The following is a 27,773-nucleotide window of genomic DNA, read 5'->3' as shown; positions in this document are numbered from 1 at the left end:
TAATTTCATATGACAAATTTTCACAAAGCTATCTAAATTTGCAGGACAAGGATAAGAATGTGAAAAGTAGCCAAATAAAACAATTAACAGGAACTGAGGGCCCCTTTTTTTGAGCATCTAGTGTAAGTGAAAAGAGAGAAAGGTTCTGGGATGAAACTGACCAGTTTGTAATTGAGTGCTTTCATAGAGAATCTTTAAATCCCAAATCTTCCCAGTCTACCAATTCCCACATAAATAATATTGGGACCAAATCAATCAATCAATCAATTAATAAAATCTTTGTGAATACCATCTAAGTTGTAAATAAATGAATATTATCATTTAATCATCTCCTTGTGTTTTGAATTTCATCTGTTATCTACAATATAGAGGAAAAACAAATGACTTTTTTGAAGGAAATAAGCAAGTAGTGCTTCTATGATAAAAATCTTCGTCCAAGTTAACCCAACATGCTTCTACCAATAGAGTATAATTCTGCACATCCAACTATTTATATAGCATTTCCTCAAGGAATAAGTTTATGAAGCAGAATATTTCTAATTATAATAAAAACAATTTTTAATCTTGAATCTTGTACATAAGCAGGAGTAACTTGTTAATCTGATAGAAACTTTTTAACCTGCTCTCTTTTCTCCACTATACCCTCTCCATTAACTTCTAGAAGACAAGATTACATGCTGACAAGATTTATAGCTAATGGAACAGAAAGTAAATGCACACCTTAAATAATTGGCCTATTTTCTTCCATACAAATACTAGTCACATCCCTAATGAGGTAAGTATGATATTTCTAAATGCACTACAGTCTTGCCTCAAACACATTTTTAGTTACCAGAGAATAGTTTTTCTATACATTTTCCCTCCAGAACCACTGGGAATGATTTAGGTTTTATTTTAAAATATAGCCAAGCATTTCCACTAATGCTCAGGTATCGGGTGGACAAAATAATAGTGACTTACATTTACATCTTGCTTCTCAACTGTCAGTACATTTACTAGCTGTCAGTAAAAGAGAAAAATAAAAAACTGACTGTCAGGTTTAAAAAAGAGTAAGAAAGAGAAAGTATACCAGGAAATGTGGAGGAAATAATTTTGAAAAGTATTTTACCTACTTCAGCATGAGTTTTTCTCCTGTGTGAAACGTATAACTACATAATTTGAATTGTTTGATGTGTTAAAATCGCAGATTCTAGAAAAGATGGAAATGCATGAGTAAAACATGTTTGCTTTGCAATCACTGTTTCCAAGCTAGGTTGAGGCTGATGCAAACACAGCTGCCATTCACCTAGTTAAATAAAGGGATTCCAGAGCTTTGCAGTGTTATTTGTATAGAACGGGAGACTTAGGCTCAGATTATTAGATCTATGTGTCCCTTAAATTTCCCAATCAGAATCTTAATGAATTTAGCTGAAGACTTGAGAATGGAATAACACAATGAAGAATGAATTCACACCATAACTGGACCTTTTCCCAAACAAAACCCCCCAGGTCTTAATTATTTTACCACCCTAAATATTAAGAAAAGGCAGGAAACTTTTTATCTTATAGTATATGGGATCATAGGTATTTTATAGTTCAATGGAAATATTGTAGATATGCTCCTCAAATTATATGTGGCTTTTAAAGAGCTAAATGTTCCCAAAATGGATACTTCTGTACCTAAGCTTTGAAGAGAACTCACAGACCTAAGTAACAGAAAATGAAGGAATAATGATATGGCAAATAAACGTGGAGATGTTCTCTTGGTATCCATAATCATACACCCAATTTCCAAGATTTTAAGTTCTTTCAAGTTGTAAAAAATCTCCCATCATGTGAGAATTTTCCAGCTAGCATGTTGCAATCACTCATCAAGGAGACCCTTTACAACTTATCATTACTCATCTGATTTAATAAAATTAAAACTGGATGACTGTAAGTTATTCTTATTAAAATAATGAAATGGAATCATTACAGCATTCTGTCCAGAGATAACAAGTGGACGGACGAGAACATCAGCTGTGAATATATTTAAATATAGATTTACACATGCAGTATTAGGGAAGGGAAAAACAGGATATGAAATAAACATTAGGCATCAACTCTAAGCTCACTGTCAAGAGTACGCCCAGGCTTCTAACCACAGAGTTCAGCTGAAGGTAACTATCTGTCAAATGTAATCTGAGCAAGTGAATATGCTTAAGCTGGTGCTATGAATCAACCAAAATTGCTTTGGTCTTATTGACATTCAATTGCAAGAAGTTGCAGCTCATCCAGTCCAATAGACAGTCTGACAACACCAAGAGTGCTTCCAGTGACAGAAAGCTTTAAATATAGATGCAACTATCATCAAAATACACATGGAACTAAACTTTATGATCCTTCACAGCATCTTTTGAAACTGGTCAGTCAGTCATCAACTAGTCATAGAAGCCCCCAAGATCTCATCTCATTGCTCTAACAGCTGCCAGCTTGCTCAGTTAACAAGCCATTATTAATCTTTTAAAAAAAAATAATGAATATAGATTTGATTGACAGGTGAAGTCCTCCTGGATTAGGGTAAGAGTTTCTGTTGCATTGTGCTTAACTCCACCTCTTCACTTTGCAGATCTGCCTTTTATCTTTTCTACCATTTGAGACTTGCCTCCAATACATCTTAATAAATAATAACCAAGCATGCATGAAGAAATCCAGAGGGTCAATTTTAGACAATGCCTTGCAGATCTTTTTTGACATGTATTGAGTTTGCATAAGCACTGCATTATACCAACAAGAGAACTAAGGTGAGGGAGGTTAACTGGCTTGCTTAGAGTTGTTTCCCCCTGGGCACTGTGACCTCTCAAGCAGATTCCGCGGTGCCCATCTGCTTTTGTTTCAGGTCTGCATCCTATATTGAACAAACTTTCTATCTATTCTTTTTTTGTCTGTGCATATTGTCAACCAAGAAAAATGTGTTGAGCTTCAAACTGCTTGTGACACTATACTCAGCTCTGTTAAATATTCTCAATCATTCCATGCCTCGGTTGCCTTATCTGTACCTTCTTCATCGGCTAGTTCATAAAACCATATGAACTATACACTTAAAACCTTTGACTCAGCAAGAACCCAATGGGTATAATTCAGGTGGATTGATTTATTTTTAAATTTTAAAAGTTATATAATTACTGTTCTGTCCCTCAAATTGCTTATAGTCTAAGAGAAATTGCACTGTTAAGGACAAGTCTTTAAAGGATATAAGGACAAGTGTATAACTTTCTACATTATATATATATATATATATCTCCAGAATGTAGCAGCTTCCTGAACTCTCATGCTAGCTCTTTTCTTTTGCAACCTGCTTCTTCTCTTGGGGAATCTCTAATTACTTCCCTCAGGACATCCCTTGAACTATGAAGTTACATGAAAATAAACTGTGATGCAATGTTCACTTAAAAAAAAAAGGAAAGGATAGAAAAAATAGTTTTAGAGCAAAATTATTGGGGGCATTGGTTGAGTTTGTCTTTTTTCTTATTTACTTTCTAAGTATTCTAAAAATGTGAGTTCTATAACTTTTATGACTTTTAAAATCTTATTTTATTCAAAAATGATCTTCCAAAAATTCAACCTAGGCTCACAATGATTTGTTTCTATTCTCCCTCTTGAGGAGAGAGGGCATGAATTCACTATCTTCAGTAACCTCAAGACCTCTTTAAAGGTGCTGTGTACATAATAGATACTTAGGGTCTTTTTTTCTCATGAAGGTAAAATACTTTAAGCAAGTTACCAGGCAGGAGACGACAGAGGTTCTTTGCAACTTATTACATACAGTAACAAAAGACGTATTTGTCAATCCTGACTTCAACACATGATCTCTCATAAAACCTAACCGTGGACTTGCTCTAGTAAGCTACCATTGTGTCACTAAAGAATACTGTGTCACAAAAGACCCTTCTGTATATAGTAAAGAATAAACTCCCTCGAAACCTTATTTTCATAATTTAAAAATAGTATCTACCAGCAAACATTTACATTGAAAATTTAATCAATTTATGAAAATACTAAAATGAATATACAAAATAAGGGTCATAAGAATTCAATAAGATTCATAAGCCAAACTTGCATTCTAGGGGCTGACAAAATAGGCTAAATAGGATTTAACATCTAAACATTTATTTCTTCCAGTTTTTTTTTTTAAGATTGTATTTATTTATTTGGCAGAAAGTGAGACAGCACAAGCAGAGGGATTAGCAGAGAGAGAGGGAGAAGCAGGCTCCCCACTTAGCAGGGAGCTCCATCTCAGGACCCTGAAATAATGACTTGAGCTGAAAGCAGACACTTTAGCGACTGAACCACCCAGGCACCCCTTTCTAGGTGTTTTAGAACCTAGGGACCTCTGGTTATTTCTCACATGGCTTCTTAATTATTTTTTTGGTCAGAAAACATAAATTTTGATTATTTCTTTTTCTTATACGGAAAATGGCAGGCAGAAATATTAATAGATTAATGTTCATAAAAACATTGAAAAATTTAAAAGGATAATACAGGTCTTTTGATTCTGACCAAGATGGAGTAAGCCCACTTCAACCTATCTCGCCCTGCCAATTACAACAAAAAACTCTGAATAAAATCTAAAAAGCAACTACCCGAGTGTTTGGAAAAATGAACCAAAGCAAACAGATTGTTCAAGGAAATCAAAACCTGGATAATTAAAAATTTCTAATCTGCAAACGACACTGTTGAAAGAATGAGAAGACAAGCTACAGACTGGAAGAGTATTTGCAAAACAAAGAACAAAGCGTTTCTATGCAGAATACATAAAAGGCCATTGAAGCTCCAGAATAAGAAAACAACAAAAAAAAAAGAATTTTTTATTTTTTTAAAGATTGTATTTATTTATTCATGAGAAACTCAGAGACAGAGGCAGAGACACAGGCAGAGGGAGAAGCAGGCTCCCTGCCGGGAGCCCGACGTGGGACCCGATCTCGGGACTCCAGGATCACGTCCTGGGCCAAAGGCAGGCGCTAAACCACTGAGCCACCCAGGGATTCCAAAGAACAGAATATTTTTAAGTGGGAAGGTTTGAACAAACATTTCACCACAAAGATGCATGGAGGACAAATAAATGCCAGAGATCTTCGATGTTACCAATAATCAGGGAAGTGCAAATCAAAACAACAGTAAGATACCAAAAAATATCTATCAGAAAAATGACTAAGATAAAGGGGTGGAGGGAAAAGATAGATGAATAAAAAGGAAAGCAAAAGAAAGAGATCTCTTGCAGATCATGAATAAAAACCTGAAATAAAACTGGGATTCATACTAATTCTTTCCTTCCTCCCTTCCTTCCTTCTTCTGTTCCTTTCTTCCTTCCTTCCTCCTTTCCTTCCTTCCTTCCTCATATCAGGTAAGTGCTGGTCAGGCTGCAAAGCAACTGTAATCTTACATTTTGCTGGTGGGAATGAATGCGTGATACAAAAACGTTGTATCATGAGGACAGTTTGGCAATTTCTGATAAATCTAAGCATACACATACCATACAAGCCAGTGATTCTGCTCCTAGATACTTACTCAGAAAACAGATCAGAGGTTGATGGCATGGGAGAAGGACAGTGACTATTACAGAGTAACACAAAGGTATATTTGGAGGTTGCAAAACCCTATTATACACTGACTACATGATTCTAGTACATCGATGCCAGGGCTGCTGCTGAACACCCTACAATGCACAGAACCCCCTATGAAAGAAGACTATCCTGTCCAAAATGTCAGTGGTGCTGAGATTGAGAAATCCTTCCCCAAAGCAATTAATCTATTCAAGAATGTGCCAGGTATAGTAAAAATGTGAATACAGACAAAATCCAAACTTGGGATAATTTCCAGGCATTCGCTTATTCTGTTCCCAACCACTTCACAGCTATACACAAACACACTAGTAAATATATCAGTATCAAGAAGCAATAACTACTTTCTCTGGCACTTGTTATACAAGCACATAAGATTGAGTCAGTTTAAGAAATATGCCAAAAGTTTGTAATAGAAAGACCTGTGATGTGACTCAGGGAAACAGAAAGCCATACACAAATGAGTCAGAGAGCAAGCAAACCTTGAATCAAAAGCTTCCTACCTAGGGACACAGTTCTGCTTTTTAGTATTAGGCACAACAAGCCAACCTAATCTTTTTGTTTATGCTAAATTCCAAATTCCACATGAAGTTTCTATGATTCCACTTGAAATATTACCCAAAATGCATATTTCGTTGTATACATTTTCCACGGGAGCATCCACTGTGCATTTATAAAATAAGTCACCTATCATTAATGCTCATTTATACAAGTGTCAGTGATTTAGGACACTATATCTAATAGGTTGCAACAAAAATTAACAACAGCTCATAATTATAGATGCTAATTTGGATAAGCTCTCACTAATTAATAGAAGAGTTTATCCTTGGTATTTATTTTAACCATGATCAAGCATTGCTTATTATTTTAATCACTACATGAACCAGTTACACATGGTACAAATGAACATCAAACTACTTATATTAACACAAGAAACTCCTAGTCATGAGATCTTCAAATAATGATAATCATTTTGCATCTTAATGACTACTTCCCCCCCCCCCTTCACAAATCAAATATACACCAAGGTGATGGTAATTCTGACACAGAAAGAGACAAGTCTTGAGGGTTTGTAAGTAGCATTTCCACATCTAAACTTGCTTCAAAAAGACATACCTGCCAAAATTAATTGAAGTAAAGTAGAAAAAGGTGCAAACTGTATTACTTCCCCCTAGCTCCATCTCCTGTTTCATATGAAATATTAGCAATTTCTCTTTCCCCTGACGTGTTCACGGTCAGATAAATTAGCTGAAATGTTGATGCGTTGATGCCAAGTTAAATGTTGTCCTTGCATCAAGCCTATATTTCTAATTGAGAATTAATCTTCTACTTGCCCACATGAAAGGGATGGCTCTCTGCCAGCAGCTGGAGTTGCAATAATCACAGGCATTAAAGGACGCACCTTGCTGGCCTAAGTGGTTATTTTACATATATCCGGCCCCATATTTGGTTCAGAAACCTTTTCAACCTTATCTTTTAACTGCAATTTTGACCAAATAGTTGCTGAAAAATTTTACAAGAACCTGCAATGTTCATGCACAGGTTTCTCATCATCCCTTAACAACAAGCCAGCACATCTGAACACTGCTACAATTTATGCCAGATTTTTGTTGGTAAACAAGACCGTGTCTCGCTTTGTTAGAATTGACTCTGCAGTATCTGACCAGCATATCTTCTTTTTCCTTCTTATATGCAATTCATTTTACAAAACATTCTTCCTTCTCATCGTTTTCGCCAACGTGTTTTAAACATAATGAGGTTTATAACCACAGGCATTTAAAAAATGGTGGGCAAGGTCCTACTGAAAACACTGGGACTTCTGGTTCTGACAGAAACAGAGTTGCTCTATTTCTCCCAGGTGCTCTCTCTATAATTAAAAAAAACTGTGGGCATAACACAATAAACAAGTATAGGACAACTCTTCAAGGTGGAAAGAAGGAGGCAAAAGTTAGGTACCTCAGGATTGGAGGAATAACATGACAGCAAATCCCCTAGGTTTTTGTTTCTTTGTTTTTTTACTACCCATATATCCTCGGTGGAACATTCCAGAAGCATCTATCCTAGAACCATCACCAGGCACAGATAAAATAAATTCAAAAAAAAAAAAAGTCTACTTTTCCTAGATAAAGGGCCTAGAAAATGTTGGAATGAAAAAGAGAACCCTTTCTGGCAATTTTAGCCCTACTGTAGCCAAACACCAGTAGAGTTGCCCTCCTCCTCCCTCCCCTTCTCCCTCCTCATGGTTCCAGCAGAGCCCATCAGGGGGCTAAATTTTGTCCCACCTTCCCACCCAGTATAAGCTGCTATATTCTGATTCCCCCACACAGTGAGCATTTTCCAGTCCTCCTGGCAAATGCAGGCAATCTTCCAATTCCCCTGCATGCCGGTGCTGACAAACCAAACTAGGAGCTGATCTTTGGCTCTCCACTTGGTGGAAACAGGGAATTCTCCAATCTAACTGTCAGGGTAGTGTTAATGGAACTGAGTAAAGAGCTTATTTTCTAGCCCCTGCTCAACGGAAGGAGATAGCACTTGGACTCCCCCTCCAAAGTAGTATTGTCAGGGTGAGCAGAGAGCTGCTCTGTCATCTCCCATCTGGCCAAACGAGGCTGTACCCCAACTCTTTACCAACCCAGCAAGACACTGAGCCTCTCCCTCCACCCCAAATCTGACAGCCACAGGACACAGGAGGTGGTACAAGGCAAGGCAAGTCAGCACTGTACTTCCTCCCACCTTCATCAGGGCCCATCAGGAGCTGGATCTTTATACCTGCCCGGCATCAAGAAGACTGAACAAGGAAATATGAGCCAGAGCTGTTCAGTACTTTATTTTCCCCAATCATTGGTGTCAGGGGAGTGAATCTGGCTGAGAGCTGAACCTCCAACCCATTTCACAGCAAAGAGAATGAAAACGGTGTTACACATCGGGACTGGTCTACACTCTGGTTTCCACCCCACCTTCATCAAGTGAGCAGAGACTGGTGGGGAGCTGAGCCTCCATCCCCATCGGTATGAATGAGACTGAAGCATGTGGTATGAGGTAGGGTCAGGCACTATTTCACTGCCCTCTTCTCCTCCTTGTGAATTGGACCCTGTGCGAAGCTGAGCCTCCATTCACACCAGGCATCAATGAGGTGTTATGAGAGGGGATCACTTAACATCCACTTCTCCACCCTTTGGTGTCAACAGGGACCAATAGGAAGCTCAGTTTCCACTCCCACCCCACAGCCACAAAGTGGTGTGAGTCAGTAAGGTGCTTTCCCCTCCCTGGTGGCAGTGGGGGCTCAGTGGGCATTTCAGAATACATCACCACTCGAGAGCAACAGTGTGTGCCAGTAGGTGGCTCCCATTCACTGGGAAGGTCCTGAAAGGGAAGCTAAACTTCAACCCCACCCATCAGCAACCAGGTTATGTGAGACAATGCTCCGTATTTTTAGAACGGTGGTGGCAGGGACAAGTGAGAAGCACGTATATCCACCTGGCCATGAGAAAGGAAGCCAACTCCTTTCTATAAATTCCTTAGCGCCAACACCCCCAAAGTGGCTATGTGTGACAGATTTGGACCAATTGGTATATATAATACAAGGGATTTGTAGCCCAGAAAACAAACAACTTCAAGTTACATACTACATGTCCATTATCTAAAATTTTTTGGTCAACCTCTGCCACCGTGAAACTGACATAGGCTTGAGTCTCCTCCCCAGGCCCTTGGGCTCTCTCTATCCCCATCCTTCCTCCACCCCACAACACAAATGCCTTCTGCAGCTTCCTCCCATTTTTTCATTCTTTCCACTCTCCCCAGACTGAGAAACGTGAACACTGAGCATAAACAAAACTGATCCAATTATTTTTCTACCTCTAGAATATGTGATTCTTTTTTTTTTTGGGGGGGGGGTTATTTCATGTAATCTTTAGAAAGCAGAATGAGATTGCTTTTTCTGACATAAGTGCTTATAATATACATATATATACAACTATATAAATAATTTACAAATATCAGTACTGCTGTAGTTAATTAGAAGATTAAAGAGCCTATGAAAGCCTTTCGATTGTTGGAAAAGTTCTCTTAATTTGTTTTAATTTTTAACAATTCTGTTTTTGGCTTCTAGTTATCTAAACTAGTATCTCGAACATATGCTTTTATTATGTATCCAGAGCAATGCAGCTGCTTGGAACACTTGAATGCTATATTTGAGAGAGAGAGAAATATCAAGGGAAACAGTATGGGAAAATAAAACTATTAAAGTCCATGTTTAAATAAAGTCATATTCTCCATTCCATTACCAAGTGATACATACCATAGGCCAAATTCTGCCCTAGGTTATACGCACACTGTTCTTTCTGACTTTAGTGGTAATTGTTCATGTATAACTGAAGGCGTCAGTTAGCCCTGTAGGCACAAGAATGCCTATCCTCAAAAAAAAGCACAAATTATCTGTCTTATTATATTTGGCTTTTAGATGAAAGTGATGTAATATAAATGACAATTCCATTAAATAATATAGGTTTTAAAAAGCACTACCATCAAATTTTGACCATTACAAATTTTACAGAATCACCATAGTGGCCTTTTCAGGACTAGAGATCGTCGAAAACAAATAAGTAGACATTGGAAAATACTCTTCTTTTTATAGCACTTTTCAATTTTAGTAGTATATGTAATAAATGTGTTCTATAATATTAGTATATATTTTCTTTTTGTCTTTTATAGCTTTGGCTATATATTTATAGCTATTGGCGCTATTGGCTGAAAATCAATCATTTTCAAGCAAGAAAATTTACTAACTTCTTCAAACACTATTTTCTAAGTTTAAACATCTATTTATTCACGGCTTGCTTTAGAACTTGATTGGAAGTGTTTCCCTAGGAAAGGCTTTACTGAACTTAAATTTTTGCTGTGAAATATTAGACTGATAACATTCAGATTTGTAAAAGTAAACATTATAATGTGATGTGTGATAATTCTTTGCACATATTAGCTAACCTGTGTGTGTGTGCATGCACATTATTTATATACTAATGGCTTATACCCATTACCAAATAGATTGGATTAAGAACAGGTGGGAAAAAGGGGGTTATTTGTCAGGAGGAGAAAAACAAACTCTATAGCTCTATGTAAACCTCTAAGCTATTGTTTTGTTTAAGCCTTTTTCATTTAAGACATGATGTATTTCTTCTAAGAAACTCAGACCCCCACTCTTACTGAATCCTTTTTGCTATTTTCATCTCCTGGGCATTGTGCCCTGTTTATTGAATTTTTCCTCCCTCTTCTTCTCCACCTACTTAAATCCTATCTAGCTTCAAGAGTTAATTCACATCCTACCTTCTTTATTCATCTTTCCTAACATACCTGAATTGGAGATGATCATTTCCTGTCTTGAATTCAGATTATTTTATTTTGTTACACGTTTTAATCCATTGAGGAATGAAGGAGAGTAGAAACAATGCTTGGCCCTCACCCCAGACCAATGAAGACATAATGAAGTGTGGGCATCAGAATATTTTTTAGAATTTTTTTGATGCTAGTGATTTCTACAGTTGGGAGTTATTGCTCTGAGCAGAATTCTAGTTCATATGTTCCAAGTATCAAAAATCTGATTCTCTTCTAGTGTTTCTATTTAAGTAAATGAAACTTAGCTATGCGATTGTTGAAGCCAGAAATCTGGGATTTATCACAACTCCCTTCCCTTAACCTACAAGTTCTTCCATCAGCAAGTCCTTTGTTTTAGATTCCCAAACAGCTCTCAAAACTGACCACTTCTCTATAATATATCTACTATCATCTTTACAGGTAAACTTATATCTCACTGGGGAACATGAGCACAACCTAACAACCCTTTAATCTTGTCCTCATGCAAACTCTTCTCCTTCACTGCAACCAAAGGAGTTTTTATGAAAAGATCATCTGCTTATGTCATACCTACTTCCCTTCCTTCCCCGCCTCCCCCATCACCTGTTCCCTACAGGAAACATTTCAATAAAGTCCACTGAAAACATTTTATTTATTTTATTTATTTATGAGAGACACAGAGAGAGAGAGAGAGGCAGAGACATAGGTAAAGGGAGAAGCAGGCCCCACACAAGGAGCCTGATATGGGACTCGATCCCAGGACTCCAGGATCACACCATGAGCCAAAAGCAGGCGTTTATCCACTGAACCACCCAGGCGTCCCCACTGAAAACATTTTAACATGGTCGACTATGTTCTTTAAAATACAGCCTCTCCCAAGCCCTCTGGTTTATTTTACATTCTGTTCCACTTTGCTGCCTTCTACCCATACTGGCCTTTTAGCTTCCCACATGCAATATACTCTCTTTTATAAAAAGATGTTTGCATTATTTGCTATGAACGTATAGAATGTTCTTCTCCATTCTCTTTGCCTAGTTGGATCCTATGCATTCTATTGGATACATTTTGTTATCCACCCAATTATGTTCCCCACAAAGATGAAGTGAAGTCTTAAACCCCAGCACTCAAATAGAATACCTTATTTGGAAATAGGGTCTTCCCAGATGCAATCAGTTGAAAGGAAGTCACACCGAATCAGGGTGGGTCCTAATCCAATTTAACTGCTGTCTTTACTGGAGACAATGACACAGGAGGGGAAAAGATGGCCACAGGATAGAGAAGGCAGAGAAGTTGTGTGAGGCATCTAAAAGCTATTGGGATGCCTGGGTGGCGCAGCGGTTGAGCATCTGCCTTTGGCTCAGGGCGTGATTCTGGGGTCCCTGGATCGAGTCCCACATCAGTCTCTCTCCATGGAGCCTGCTTCTTCTCCCTCTATGTCTCTCCCTCTCTGTGTGTCTCTCATGGATAAATATATAAAATATTTTAAAAAAAATAAATAAATAAATCAAAGCTAAGGATTGCTGGCAAACACCAGAAGCCAGAAGCAAGGAAGGATACTACTCTATGGGTTTCAGAGAGAGAGAGAGAGAGAGAGAGAGAGAGAGAATGGCCTTGATTGAGGACACCTTGATTTCAATTTCTAGCCTCAAGAATTGTGTGAGAATACATTTCTGTTGTTTTAACTACCCAGTTGGTGACGTGTTTTTTTAGGGCAGGCCTAGAAAACTAATACACATGTCTAATATAATTTCTTCAAGTAAGCCTTCCTTGGCTTCAGTGATTTGATCAAATTGTCCTTCGTATGATCCCATAGTACATATCACAGTTATAATTTTGCTTTCATCGGTATGATTATTTGATTGTCTTTTTCTCCTAACAGACTGTAAGCTATCATAGCAGATGATAAAGTGGTTTATCAGACATCATTGTCTTTACACGTCGTCACATTTATGGTGTAAACCAAATGGGCTGGGTTCATCTTTGTTCCAAATTTGCAATAGGTGTCTAACGTTTCAAGGAGTTACATGATTTTCCTGAGGGTTGCACAATTGGAGTAAAATGTCAAAAATTAAAGCCTTGCCTTCTGTCTAAATGTTATATTTGAAAGTCATGTGCAAAAACACAGAATAATTTTTACCTGGATGGTTTTACCTCTCTCCATCATCAAGTGGGGAGAATCCTCCTCATTACTATTGCATCAAAATGTGTCTTGGTTCTATATGCATGGATCAGGTGATCAGGATGGGTTAAGTGGGATACTCCTTCTTTAACCCACTATAGTTGTTCCTGACTGGCACAAACCAGAAACATACTGAGCAGAATTTTATATAAAATTACACTCTGTTGTACATGTAAGCCATTTGTCTCAGGGAGGGATGTAGTTGTAAAATATATTGATTTTAGTTATCTGTACAAATTATGCCAATATGTGAAGCATTACAAATATTTACATTACAAATATGTACTGAGATACAGAAAAATAATTTATATTTATTTTACAGATACATCTTCAGTTCTTGGTTATTTGGGTAAAGGGATTCAAATAACTTTATTCCTTGGATCATTATAGTGATCTAGGTTCACTGCAATTCCTAATTTTTTTTTTTTTAATTTTAGCTAAAGGTCAGAAAAACTGGTGACCATAAATCTAGGCTCTAAATCTAACTTAACCTACCTAGGGGTCATTTTTCTCATCTCTGAAATAGAGATAATATAAGCCAATGACACAGAACTATTATTAGCATTTGAAATTTAAGCCTATACCATGTTTTATATGGTATACATAACCAGTGCTCAGTAATGGCAGCTACTATTATCAGCATTTTTAACTAATTCTGAAATGTGATTCAGTAAATTTTATTGATATTTAATCAGTTTTTGATAACTAAAACTAGTCAACTAACTTGGGTGATGTTCCGTGGCTAGATATAACTAACGTTTGACACCTGCACCCATACATACCAGTAGTTAGAGTTAAAAGCAATGGAAAGTATTAAACAATATGGATTGAGATTCTCTTGGAGTGAGAGTTGAGGTAGTGTTCCCATGAGGATCCCAGCACACAGAGCTAACTGAACTGAATGAGAAAGCTTCCATCAGGTCGCATGGACATTCTATGTTCCCTCAATCAATAGAGACATGGAGTACCTTTGTAGAGTGTGCACACGGGCGTATATTCCAGAGATTAATTGAGAGACTTGGTTTATCTATTCCAGCAGGTATTGGTTAAATTGCATTTTCTTTTTCTTCAGAACTATCAATAGTTTTCCTTTTTCAGATTGAATACATAAATCAAAAGAACATATTTCATGAACAAACTGTGATTATGAAACCCCTATTCTTCATCTATTGATTCCTAGAACTCGATCTATCGTACATTCTTTCCTTCGTTGTATTAGAATAGAACTGCTCTTTTTCACCTCACCATGGCTAGAACCATCTCTGGCTCTTCAACAGTCAGTGTCTCAAGAGGCCTTCAAAAGAGCATAGAAAATGCACGCAGCCCCACTGCTAACCCATGTCTTACTCCCATGGTAGCATTACTTCGTCAGTTTCAAATTATAAATTGTTTTACTGTATTTCAGCATAATTACTCCAAGGTTACTATACTAATGATTCACTTGTACTCTTTGTCCTATACACCATGTAGAACGGCTTAAGGGAAAATAGTCTTTCCATAAGAAAGTCTGAGCTTTGACTTTTAGTTTTTCCTTTATTATTTTTTTATTGAAGTTCAATTTGCCAACATATAGTATAACACCCAGTGCTCATTCCGTCAGGTGCCCTCCTCAGTGCCTGTCACCCAGCCACCCCATCCTCCCTCCCCTTCTGCAACTCTTTGTTTCTCAGAATTAGGAGTCTCCCATGGTTTGTCTCCCTCTCTAATTTTTACCACTCATTTTCCCTTCTTTCCCTTATAATCACTTTCCCTATTTCTTATATTCCCCATATGAGTGGTTTCACTCATATGAGCTTGACTTTTAAATGATAGGCAACTAAATGTGACTATGTTTCCAAGTTGTTCTACCTCCCAACCCATAACAAACTCCTGAAGTAAAATTATTTTATGTATTTCAAAACCTTTTTTAAGAAGGAAAATCAGAAGAGATCTCTTACGATAACTATAAGCATGTGCTGATTCAATATGAAAACCAAGCTTTAAAAAATCTGCTAATGTTATCAGTGTTCCCCATTTGATAATAAAAAGTCTGAATTGATTTTTTCCAGTTTTAGTACAAAAAATATGACATAACGAATTTCAGCTTGATATAATTTGAAATAGCCAATATATTAAACCCCAAAGTGAAATTTAAATTGGCAATCATGTCAGATTCAAGTCCCTGAATGAATATTAATTTAAAAACTAATCATTTTCCAACAGGTTGAAGCTTCAAAATGCTAGTTCTTGAATAAAAGCTGTTAGATCCATTACTATAACATCAGGCATCTTTTGTTTAAGAAACTAGACCGCCAATGTTCAGTATGTCTGGCTCTTCCTGGCATCATTTTTGCTCAGAGATTTAATTATTTAAAACTCATTTCTTTTTTCTGAATTTGGGGAAATTAAAATTCTGATTTTACTGATGGAAAGCTGATACTGAGTGAACTGAGGTAAGGTATAAGGTTAGATCTGTTAATTAATTTTAAGTCACTAGCCCTTTGTAACTTATATTCTGGTTTCTGAGCCAATTTTATGAGTAAAGGTATGTTTTATTTTTACGCACACAACACACACGTCCATGCATGCACACCCCATACAAACTCATTGATTTGTGGCCATATTGGAGGATGAGTAAAAATATGCATACACATTAATTAGACTTGCAATTTGAAATGAGACTAAACCAGATTATCAATTATGTGCCCTATCCTATGTCCAGCATGATGGAAGTCTCTAATCCCCAAGTCAAACAGAATTTGGATGTACGATATAATAATGCAACAGTATATTGCATTTTATATCAACATATATTCTTGCAGTTATATAGTGAAAGAGTTACAAACAGCAGCTGTCCATATCTTGGCCAGAAAATCTACCAAATGTGTTCCTGGATGAATATCAGAGAGCATGGGCAAGCAGAAAAAAAGCACAAGCCCAGGGATGTCTGAGTGGCTCAGAGGTTGAGTGTCTGCCTTAGGCTCGGGGCATGATCCCAGAATTCCAGGATGGAGTCTCACATCGGGCTCCCTGCATGGAAGCCTGCTTCTCTGTCTGCCTGTGTCTCTGCCTCTCTCTCCGTGACTCTCATGAATAAATAAATAAAAATCTTGAAAAAAAAAAAAAAAGCCCAAGCCTGATGATCAGCTCACAGAGCTGGCTCTGTCACTTACCATCTAGACAACCCTACAAAACTCAGAGGAGATTTCTAAACTTCAACTGTGCCTCGCCCCACACTCCACTTATGTTTAATGTGAATTCAGAGGTAATTCAAGGAAGCCTCCTTTTGTCACCTAGTCCAAACCTCCTATTACATTAGTAAGGAAACTAAGTCAAATGGTTTTGTTAAGACTGCAGAGTATCATTACCTGAATAAATTATCCCTACATCCAATCCCTTGTCCTTTCCATGACTTTATAGCAACCTTTAGCACATTCCTTTTTAAACATCTATAACATGAATTTATTATAAATTTCATAGTATCTCCAATGTATTCAGACTGGTGTCCAATCTAAAGGAACCCTATGCGGATCTCCAATTTAGAATAAATGATCACTAATTTTCCTTCAATGTATCCAGATTCTCATAATGCTGGGTGTCTCCAAATGCAACAAGAAATGCCAGGTGAACAAATGACCGATCTCAACGGTTTTTCTAATGTTTTATCATTGTTCTGTAGTTTTAACTCAAAACGTAGAATGGGAAAAAAATTTATGTAAAAATAAATTTTAAAGAGTAGTACACAAATTGGAAAGGACAAGTTTTCTCTTGATAGCCCAACAGATATGAAATAAAGCAGTCTCATTAAATCATAAGTACTTTAACCTTTTCTTGAAAGAAGGGGAAGATTTAAAGATTTATAAAGAAATTTTTGCCTAAACTAGGAAATGACTCATATTTGACATGTATTGAAATGATAATGCTGATTTCAATAGGCACTCTAAGAGCATTTTACTCCCACTGAGAGTAATTCAGTCATAGTTACCTTTTCACATTTGGATTTTAAACTTTCTTTTGTAAAGCTTTTAATGTACTACCGCCTGCCAAAACATGGCACGGTTTCACAGATAAGGCAAAAATAACGACAAGTAAAAAACATTTTTTTTATCATTGTTGATACAAAAATATGCAACAAACATTATCCATGTGACATCTTCTGCAGACTCCCTTTCTTCAACAGTTTCTAGCTCCATATTTTTAACATGATAACCTAACTCTGTTCCACTGGCCAGTGAGTGGAGTGAACAATTTCAAGATACAGAACAAATTAGGCCCCTATCTGTAACCAGTGGAAAATGAGAGGTAAGTACAACCGGATTGAACCCATCGTGTGCTATACACGGGGCCTTAAAACCAGACATGACTTAACCCTTTTGTGGGTCCTTTCAAACCTAGTGCTATGGAGATTCAGCTCACTGCCAACTGCATTTGATAAACTCATATCCTAAGTAGAAGCTGAGTAGATAGAGCAAAACACACTGACTGGATATTCCTCTGTCAATACCTTCCTATAGAAATCCATCATTGCTACCTCTCTACGTTTATATTTTAATTTTTTTCCTAAGGCTTTTAAAGGACTACTATGCAAAGACATAGCAGTATTTCAGTTACAACCAGGCAAAACAGAGACCTGTACAAAGTGTCTCTAAATCCTCAAGAACGATATCTGTGCTGAAATAAGCTTTAAAGCCCAATTAACAATTCTCAAAGCCCTCAAAGGAGGAGGTCTACTTCCAAACTGCTTCAGGTTGCAGAACCAATGTGAGAAACCAAAGATTATTTCCAGAACAAGAATAGGGGTGCAGTTGTCCTCTAGTGTGAATGGGGTTTGCACGAAGCACTCTTCAGCTACTCCTATGAGCACAAGGGATGGGGACTGTCGTACATTGGACCTCTGGTATGAAAGGCAAGGGTGGCTTTTGGCTGCCCTGGGTACCCTGAATTGAAGAAAGGCTAAACGCTGTCTCCATTCCCAGGAACTGCAAAATACCAGATTTCTCACAGTTATCTCAGCCGTTAACAGCTTCTGAGGCTAAAACAAACTGTGGCTGACAACTAAAGTAATCATATAACACTTTTTGAGTGTCTGAAGTGTAAAGTTCATTAGTTCTAAGGTCAGCATTTTAATGCAACAGCCAAATTTTATTCACATCATCAGATGCAATCTGCAAAAGACAGCTGTAAAAACCAGGCGGGGGCGGGGGGGGGGTTGAGGCTGCCATAACTAGTAAAATCAGCCCCAGTCACTAAAGAGCCCTGCAACAGTTTTTAACAAAATATACTAACCAAATAAAACAAAACTTTCCTGAGGATGTTATTATCCCAAAAAGCATTGTCCCAAGCTTCAGTGGGAGTTCTCCCAGCAGTTCTGGGGGGGGGGGGGGAACGCTAGCATATCAAGAGATACATCATTAGGTCACTTAAATGTTATTTTTCTTTAGTTGTCATTTACACATAAATGAAATCTACAAGAACTGCTTCTGAGCTTGTGGGAAGGCGCCATTTAAAGGAAAGAAAGGAAGACGGATCCTTGTGTTTAACCAAATGTTAAATATTTTTTATTTTACTCACCTGCACACTAAGATGAATCCATTTCTTCACAAGAATTCTCCCCAGTGTCATTACTTTTATTGGAGGCTGCAAACCATTTACTGTGCGATAATAAAATATGGTCTCTTTCTCGGATATTGTAAGTTTGAACACAATCTGCCCATCCGCCGTCTTTTCTATAACACACCTTAGGAAGCAACCAGGAGAGAGAAAAGGTCAGCATCCGACCAAAAGACATGCTAAGGCATTGTGCAGTTACAGTGGTGTGAAAATAACCCTGAAGCCCACTCAGAGGGGTGCCCGCTGCATAAGGGGCTGAATGCCATTATATCCAGAGCAAGTGTTACTCCAATTAAGAAGCCCTTTTATTTCAATTAAAAAATAGAATTCCTATTTACAATATATTCCCCAAAACCTCAACACCCTTTATCAGAGATTCATGATGGAAACGAAAGTGGTTGAATCATCCGGCAAAACCAACATTTAGCCTATTGGTTCATTAGTCTTCTGCTATTTCTTTTATAGGAAGACAAGTCACTACATCCTGCTTGAGGATTGAGTCACCCGCGCAATCTTTTTTTTTTTTTTATGTAAAGAGAATTTAGCATCCATAGAAGACTCTAAAGTGCTAGCCCTGAAGTCATAATCGCTCTATTGAATTCCCATGATGAAATGGAGAATGGACAGCTGCAATCTCGACTTGCTTCCTCCTCAACTGGCCAGAATGCAAAGCCAATGTCTGTAAGAGCTCTCATGGCCACACAGCCCAACTGAGGCACTGGGATGACGTTAATGATCTTGGATGAAAGGTCATACAGTCTTCTAAAGACCATAAAATATTATGAAATAATATTTTGATAGAATAGAAGAATGTCCAGAAATTATCTAGGTCTTATGTCAGGCCAATTATCAAATTATTTGAAAAATCACTTCTATCCTCATCATAGTCACACACTTTCCCCATCCCTTTAAATAGACAAATAGTGCTTCTGTAAATGCTTATTTTCTGTGTTAGTTCATATTTCATATAAACTAGCTTGTGGTAATTATAGGATTGTATGTTTCGGGCCACTCTGTACCCACTGAGCAGAAACAGATACGAACTTAAGCCGCATTCCTCTCTATCACATTTCGTGTTAACAATTCAACTTCTTAGCAGAAGAAAGAATATGATGAACACTTGCTAGTAGCCTTCTGGGTAGCTTATCCCCAAAGGTCTGCTATTTGAAGACAAATATCACTGACGTTGGCCCTTAACATCTCCCCAAATAACTAGCTCTGAAAGATGCTCATCAACCTGCATCCCACAGACAAGAACTCAACAAGGTGTCCCTTCCGAGGCAGGAGAATTTCATCATGTCCTGGAAGAATCTGGGTCCCTTTCTTCACCCAGTTACCTCCTACTCAGCTCAGGCATCTCCAGGACTAAGCCTGATCTTAGAACTCTTCTCTGGTGCAGGGTGTTTAAGGGGCCTTCCTTGGTATTCTTTTAACACACTATGCTGCCTTACTAAAGGCACCATCTGTCTTCCCATTAGCTCATGAGTTTTCTGAGAACAGGAGCAGAGCCAGGTACAGAGTGGACCCTGAAAATTTGATGAGTCAAAGACCAAATCAAAAAGAGGAAGTGTCAGGGCACCTGGGTGTTTCAATGGTTGAGCATCTGCCTTTGGCTCAGGTCATGATCCCAGAGTCCTGGGATCAAGTCCTGCCTCAGGCTCCCTGCGGGGAGCCTGCTTCTCCCTCTGCCTATGTCTCCACCTCTCACTGTGTCTCTCATGAAAAAAATATTTTTTTTTTAAAGAGGAAATGTCAAAGAAACAAGAGTAAAATGGGCTCAACCAGGAAATATTGCTAAAGATGTTTTAAAACTTTCCTTAAAGGTCACACTTTCCACAAATGATTCCTTCTCACTGGCATGTATTCTTACCTGGAGTTGAGAGGTGAAAGTAAGATTGGAGAACACTTAATAGTATTTCACTGTCACTATTTTTCTATATTCTATACGATTTTTTTGGCAAAATAAAATTGATAAAATATGAAAACAAAGGTATTTTTAACATCGGCAAATAGATTTAGTTGACATAAAGTTTTCACATAAAGTAGAAACACAGCTTTATAGAAATTCTACTGTGATGTTTTTAACCCTTCAGTGGGTAGGTGGATTTTTGTAAAACACTGGGATGAAAGAGTTCTCTTAACCCCCTGCCTCCAGGTCGCCAGGTTTCAAACAACCTAAGAAGAGTTTGTCTCTACTCATTTTTCTTGAGTTTAAATCAACAAGTTAAAATTTGACCATTACTCAAGAATGTATTTGCCAAATGCAGGCTTATTTTCCCAAGCTTACTGAAAATGCATTTCTTAATATGTTATTGATTATCTTCCTTGCTATTTTGTTTGCTTGTAAACATACTCGCTTTGGTAGATAATGAATGTGAGAGGAAGGCAGGTAGCAAAATATTTAGGAACTGGATTTATTCTGCTCCTGGATAAACAATAATTGGATAATCCATGCTTTGTTTGTTTTACTTATCTACTGCAAACACCCCGAAATTCCCCCAATTCCCATAGTTATTTTAGTTTTGAGAATGGAAACGACCTTGATGCATGGAAGTCTCCAGACCGTAAACCATGTGCCACTGCCTCTATCAATACCCCTCTGTCTTATTTATACAAAATGATACCAATAGAAAAAGAATTTGGTAGAGACATATCCCGTGGGGAAAAACTTGGGAAAAAATAATTTTCCCTAGCCATATTTGTCAGCAGACAATTTTTTAAGACTCTTTGGGTACTCTTTACATAAACTGAGTAGGTTGGATTTACTGACATTTCAAACAGTAAAAAAAAAACAAGGTTTGCTTTTTGGGGGAGATACAGAAATAGAGATAATGGTTTGTGACCATTTTCACTCCAAATGAAGAAAAATGCCAACTTTCACTTGGCAAATGAAAACTAAACACCAAAGACATTTAAGTCATATTTGCTTATGAGATTATAAGACTTTTCTGGTTTGTTTCACAAGTTTTTAGCTATTTGGCCAACACTCTCAAACAAAGAAACTGTCACAAGGGGAAGAGCCAAAAGCCCTACAGGAAGACAAAAGATAAGCAAAAAATGCCTCAAAACTTCCTTACTTATTCAAATCTCCAGATTGGCTCTAAACACTTAGGGAAAACACATTAGAGGTCAGTTTTAGAAACTATTACAGAATGAAAAACAGGTAATCACATAAACTAACATAAAACAATGTTAAGGAAGCCCCAGTCCAAACTCACCAAAGGCATTTCTACTGGTATCAATGGCATGAAAGCTTTTGGGAATCGCTTACGCTTACCTATATATTCCCTAACAGAAGACACCACAAGGTAAAAGGCCAAAAGCTGTATCTTTTCAGTGTTAGGGGATTATTCATTTATTCAACTCCTATTATTGGGCATCTTCCATGAGTCGAACATCTCTTCCTGGGAAAATAAGGATGAATAAAACACAACCCTAAGCCCTTGGAGAGCTGCTATGCCTGGTTAAATTTTCATACTCTGGCAGGAGCAGGCTGGTTATAAAAACCTAGATCAGAACTTAGAAAATGCCAATTATTTGTACTACTTGCCCCTTCCACCTTAAAACCCACAGTGAGCCTGGCTGAGCCTCTGAGGGCTAAGACCAAAGTTTTCACCCACCGGCTGGAAAATAAATGAGACGTGGAAATATGCCTGCCTGCAATGAAACTATTTTAACAAATTCTTTTCTGAGGGCTCACTGGCCTATGAAAAGGAGGGGGGAAAAATTCTAAATTCAGGGCGGGGAGTGGGGGGGAAGGTTTGGATTGTAAACCGGAATGGGAAGACTACCATAGGCGTTGATGTTCCTGAATTCCAGAGTTAGCCTCCACTGCTGGCGTAGGGGTCAAGTGGCAATGATCTTCACTACCAGGGATTGTGCAGGACCCCAGGAAAGCTTACACTCCCTCTCCTACTTACATTACACCTTCTTGCTCGGGTTTCAGCCACACGGCTAAGGTAAAGGATGCCTCCAGCCTTGGAGAAGGAGGAGAGGAAAAGCAATTCTGCTGACTTCCAAAGATGAAACTGGTGGCGTTGCTCTGGCAGGCGGGACACAGGTCGTGCTTGTCCAGGGTGATGCAGCTGCGCAGGCCCGCGGGGAGCAGGGCGGTGTAGACGGGACGGGAGGATCTGTGGGGGCAATCCTGGACGCAGAGGCGCTGGGTGCAGAGCCCGAGGCCCTCGGCGGCAGCAGACGGGTGACAAAACGTGCTTCGCCCACAGGTCGCTTGGGGGGGCACAAGGGACAGGCTCTTGAAAGCGCCCACGTTCTCCAGCCTGGGGAAGAGACCCTGCGAGGCGGCCAAGGAGATGGCAGCGAAAGACGCGAAGAGCAGAGCTTCGGGGACGCGGGTCAGAGGGCGGAGGCCCAGGGCCCGAGCCGGGCGCCGCATGGTCACAGCCGCGCACGCTCCTCCCGCGCCCGCCCGCCGCGCCCCGCAGCAGGTGCCTCAGGCGCCCCGGGGATGCTCCATGGTCCGCAAGGCGCGCACCCGCCGTCCTCACGCCCGGGCCACAGCGCAGGCGGCCTTGGCGAGGGTGCAGACATGGGGGGCCGCTGGGGTCTGGGGAGCAAACACAAAAAAGGGTCAAGGACAACCTGCCTCCCCCTTTACAACGTAACTGCACCCCAAGCCCGAGGACCCTGAGCCCCGGACAACACACCTTGTTGAACTTCTCAAAGCAAACAGCATTTTGAGGCAACCCGTCGGGAGGAAAAATGCTGTTTTTTTGCTCACTGTCCTGTGGGGCACTGGAGAAGCAGAGCAACCGCTTACATATTCAGACACCTACGCACATACGCTACATGGCTATACCCAGGGGCTCCCATGCCTAGGTCGACACAGATGCACAGATACTTCGTGTGACCCTATTTCGCCAGGCGGCATTGCAGGTTGCTAGCCACCACCCCCCCCCCCAGCCCCGGCCCCGGGGAATCAGCACGATCGACTTCGCAAGGGAAAGAATTGCATAGACTTTTCTGTACACATGCACCTTAGGTTGTAGCACAGCTAACTTACAGATGTCCCAAATAAAGCTGGCAAAGCACTTTGGGCCTCCCCCCCACCCCCCGCCCCCATCCCAGCATGTGCAGCAACTTTAAGCTCAGGGTAAAGCTGATTAGAAACCCGACACCATCTGTCTGTCCTACGCCTTAGTATTTAGCAAACGTCTGTGTTCGTGTTTCCTCATATGACTACGTATTTGGAGGTTAAATATGGACCCCTAATACGGTGTCAGTAATTGTATTGATAAATAAGCTGAATTACCATTTCTTTATTGCATCTCAACCAGTCCCTTCAGTGTGACAAATGGCTCTTCACAGGACCGCTGTCCCCCGTTGCCTGGCAACGCTGCGGTACCCGCCCCCCCAACCCTGGGTTACTCTCAGCAAATAGGCCACAGCAGCAGGAATGCTGCGAGGAAGACGTGGGTGCCCAAGGAGACTATTCTGCACGGCAAACACTTGGTTACCTGAAAACTCAGAGCGCAGTCTGCTTGGTGGCCCTCCTGGAACTGAGCTCCCCAAGCTTTCAGCAGGTGCTTCAGGCAGTGGGAGGGACCTGGAGGGGGCCAGGCATGCATAATGTTAAAGTAGCAGGACACCTTATCCTGTAATCTTCTTTGGGCTTCTCCCCTTTCCCTCTTTGCTGCACCTGGATCCATTTAATCGTGGAATCGAAAGGATCGGCCACCGCTCGACAGTAACACAAGGAGTAATTTCTAGTGCTCTCTCCTTTCTGGGCAATCGAATGGCTAAACCTGAACATACTGATGCCCTGGAAGCTTGGTCCATGGATGAAACTTTCTGTCGCTGCTGCCTTCTTTGCCCCTGGAGGCCCTCTCCCAAATACACATTTCTCTACATCATGAGGAGCATCTGATGTTATTTCTAAATATTACATTTGGAAATGGGAGATTTTAATTCAACTACCGAAGTGATAGGATTATTGACTTTTTAGCTGCCTGAGCGGATATGAATACGTATATATTTATGAGTGCATGTTTGATGTCGATTCTATCCAAGACTCTCTCTCTTCTGCTCTCTGGGATATCTCGTTCTAGATGAGAAATATCCTAAAGCAACTGATACTTCTATCGCTCCATACTTAGAAGTGGGAACCTGTTTGGAAAACAACTAGTCCACTGTGGTTCTGCTTTCTGTAAATTATCTTATTTAGAGATATGTTTAGAAACGAGAGAAAGGTTTATAGTGTTTCTTCTGTAAGGCAGCCAGAGACAAACCCCAAGAATCACCTCTTCAACTTCTTTTACTTTCTCCTCAATGAGAGACCTGGAAAGCACAACCTTTTTGTCTATCAACCTGAGCAGAACTAGGTGCTTCTAGAGGAAACGTCTATCCTTTGTCAAAATATCCTATTTTCTACTTGTTGATTATTACAATCTTGCAAGGGTGAACTTCATTAAAAACAAATTCTAATGTAAGGCCTTGAGAATTTGAGAAAATTGGAAATAGATACTTTGGATGCAGTGAATTAGACAGATGCCTTGTTCAGACCTGTTACAAAATATGCACGTATGTCTTGAAACAAGTTATTTGATCACTGGCTTCCCCTTATGCCTTGTGAATGAATCCAAGGCCTAACTTTTTAGATTGTGTAACTACAGCATATATTTTGGGCCACCATTCTGGGGATAAGAGATCTTCTACCATAAAACTCCTGCTTTGTAGTAGGAGGTCATGACTCGAAATAGATAATCTAAGATTAGCGATTCTGCTCCACATTCAGAAAGTCTGCCTGTAATTTGCAAAGGCAGACAATGGATTGACACATCCCTCAACTTTTGCAGTTTGGTTCCTATCAATCCTGAGGACACATCTAGTAAATGAATCAGGCATCCACAGTTCCACCACCCATATTGCTGCCTGAGAAATAAGTATAGAAAAAAATAAAAGTGTACAGGAGGGAAGTTCAGCTAAACATGTAAGCTCTTGTCTTCTCCTTCTCCTTCTTCTCCTTCTTTTCCTTCTTCTCCTTCTCCTTTTTCTTCTTTCATATATTTCTGTGGATTCATGGGGGGTGGTTCTGATTTGGAGCAGCTTGGCTGAGTTTGGAAGGTCTGATTTGGCCTCGTTCTTTCAACTAACAGTTATCTTGATAGTCATGGGAGCCTACCCCAGGCTCATTCTGAATATAGCAGAAAAATTCCCAGCAACGTAAGATGGGAGGCTGCCATGTGCAAGTAATTTTCATGCCTCTGCTTGCATCACATTTGCTGATGTCCCATTGACCAGAGCAAGTCACATAACCAATACCCCATTGACCAGAGCAAGCCACATAACCAAGCCCAGACTCGAGGGCTATAAAATAGATTCCACTCTTCAAAGAAGGAATGGCAAAGTCACACTACAAAGGGACACACATACGGAATGGAAAGAATTTGTGACCGTTTTGTGATCTACCCCCAGAGAGTTGCTCACAATTTCTTTGTCTAGTTGTAAAGACACCTTGTCACATTGAATCACTATTGCCTTGTTTTGAAAAAGTCAAGAAAATGGTAGTTTAGATAGGCAACACTAAGCAAGTTCATACTCATTCTGGAAAAGCTTACTCTAATAAGCTTAGTTTTTCAAGCACTTAAGAGTAAGTTTTGATAGGCAAAATCAAGATGTATTTTCTGTTCCTGGGATTTTAGAACCCCTGGATTTACTATTAAAATGGTTGAACTTCTGGCATAACTGATCAAGAAAAAATAATAGATGTATAATAATATTAGGTATGAAATTACAGGCATATACTATAGATATAACCTGATTATAAATATAAGAAAATATTGTAGACAAATTTATGATAAATCGGCTTGAATTCTTAGGAAAATTAGACAAATTCCTAAAAACATTTCCAATGTAAGCTAATTTGAGAAGAGAACTAGAGACAACCCAAATTAAACTAATTCTGATTTTTATACTCCTGCAAATGGAATAAAAGAGAATATTTCCCAATTTATTTTATGAGGCTAGTATAACTTTGATATGCATATTAAAGAAAAAAGAAGATAAAAAGAAAAATTCTAGGCCATTCTCACTAAGGTACATAAACAAACAAAAATTCTGAATAAAATATAAGCAAATTGAATCCAGAAATGTATAAAAAGATTAAATCTCCTGACCAAGTTGGGTTCATTTCAGAATTACAAAATTTACTCGAATTTAAAAATATATTAATGTTTATGTTAACCATAAAACTATATTAATGAAAAAATTCATGTGATTTGTTTAGGACCAAAACCCTTAAAAATTTTTAATTTAGAATCAAAAACTATCTAGAACCAGAGCCCTTAAAAAACGAAAAACATAACTTGACATAAGTCTAGCACTTTTGTAAAATCAGGAATAGAACAAGGACACACACCATCACTACCTCTATTAACTATTTCGCTAGTCAGTGCACTGAATAAGGAAAATAAATATTGAGGTGATTATCAGATGTGATATATCTCTCCAGATAACACAATCTAAAGACAAATATTTGGGGCACCCGGGTGGCTCAGTGGTTGAGCATCTGCCTTCAGCTCAGGTCATGATCCTGGGATCTGGGATCAAGTCCCACATCAGGCTCCCTGCACAGAGCCTGCTTCAACCTCTGCCTGTTGTCTCTGTCTCTCTCTGTGTGTCTCTCATGAAGAAATAAAAAGAAAATCTTTTCAAATATAAATAAATAAATAAATAAATAAATAAATAAAATAAAATAAAATAAAATAAAATAAAATAAAATAAAGACAAATATTTGACCTGAAGAGAAGATTTATATATGATTCATGATGTTGCTCAGTTCCTGGGGCTCTCTTTTTTTTTTTCGAGGCACATCCTACTTGAGCCCTTGTCAAGTTAGAGGTGGCCATGTGACTTGCTTTAGCTAATGAAATATGAGCAGCGACATGTGCCATTGCCCAGGTGAAGCTACAAGTAGCGGTGTGCAATTTACTACGCTTGCTCACTTCTCTCTTTCTCTCTGCCACGTCCAGATGGTGCTGCTCTGTCGGCCTCTTTCCCTGACTGGGAAGACATAGATCAGAGTCCCCCCTGCCGACCCTGTTGGACATGTAACATGT

General features: G+C 39.0%; 1 protein-coding gene across 1 annotated transcript in view; it reads right to left on the bottom strand.

Moving 5' to 3' along the window:
* The window catches only part of USH2A (usherin), a 686,930-nt gene extending 663,838 nt beyond the window's left edge, over positions 1 to 23,092 (bottom strand). Inside the window, exons 1-2 of the mRNA XM_055333895.1 lie at positions 22,617 to 23,092; positions 18,658 to 18,823 (exon numbers count right to left, since the gene is read on the bottom strand). Of these exons, the coding sequence (XP_055189870.1) occupies positions 18,658 to 18,823; positions 22,617 to 23,092 (642 nt within the window). The remainder of the gene's footprint in view (positions 1 to 18,657; positions 18,824 to 22,616) is intronic.
* Positions 23,093 to 27,773: the final 4,681 nt, after the last annotated feature.

This window comes from Nyctereutes procyonoides, unplaced genomic scaffold, assembly GCF_905146905.1.
Source record: "Nyctereutes procyonoides isolate TBG_1078 unplaced genomic scaffold, NYPRO_anot_genome, whole genome shotgun sequence".
NCBI lineage: Eukaryota > Metazoa > Chordata > Mammalia > Carnivora > Canidae > Nyctereutes > Nyctereutes procyonoides.
Note: the sequence above shows the minus strand (reverse complement) of the source record. Positions and strands in the feature narration are given on the sequence as shown.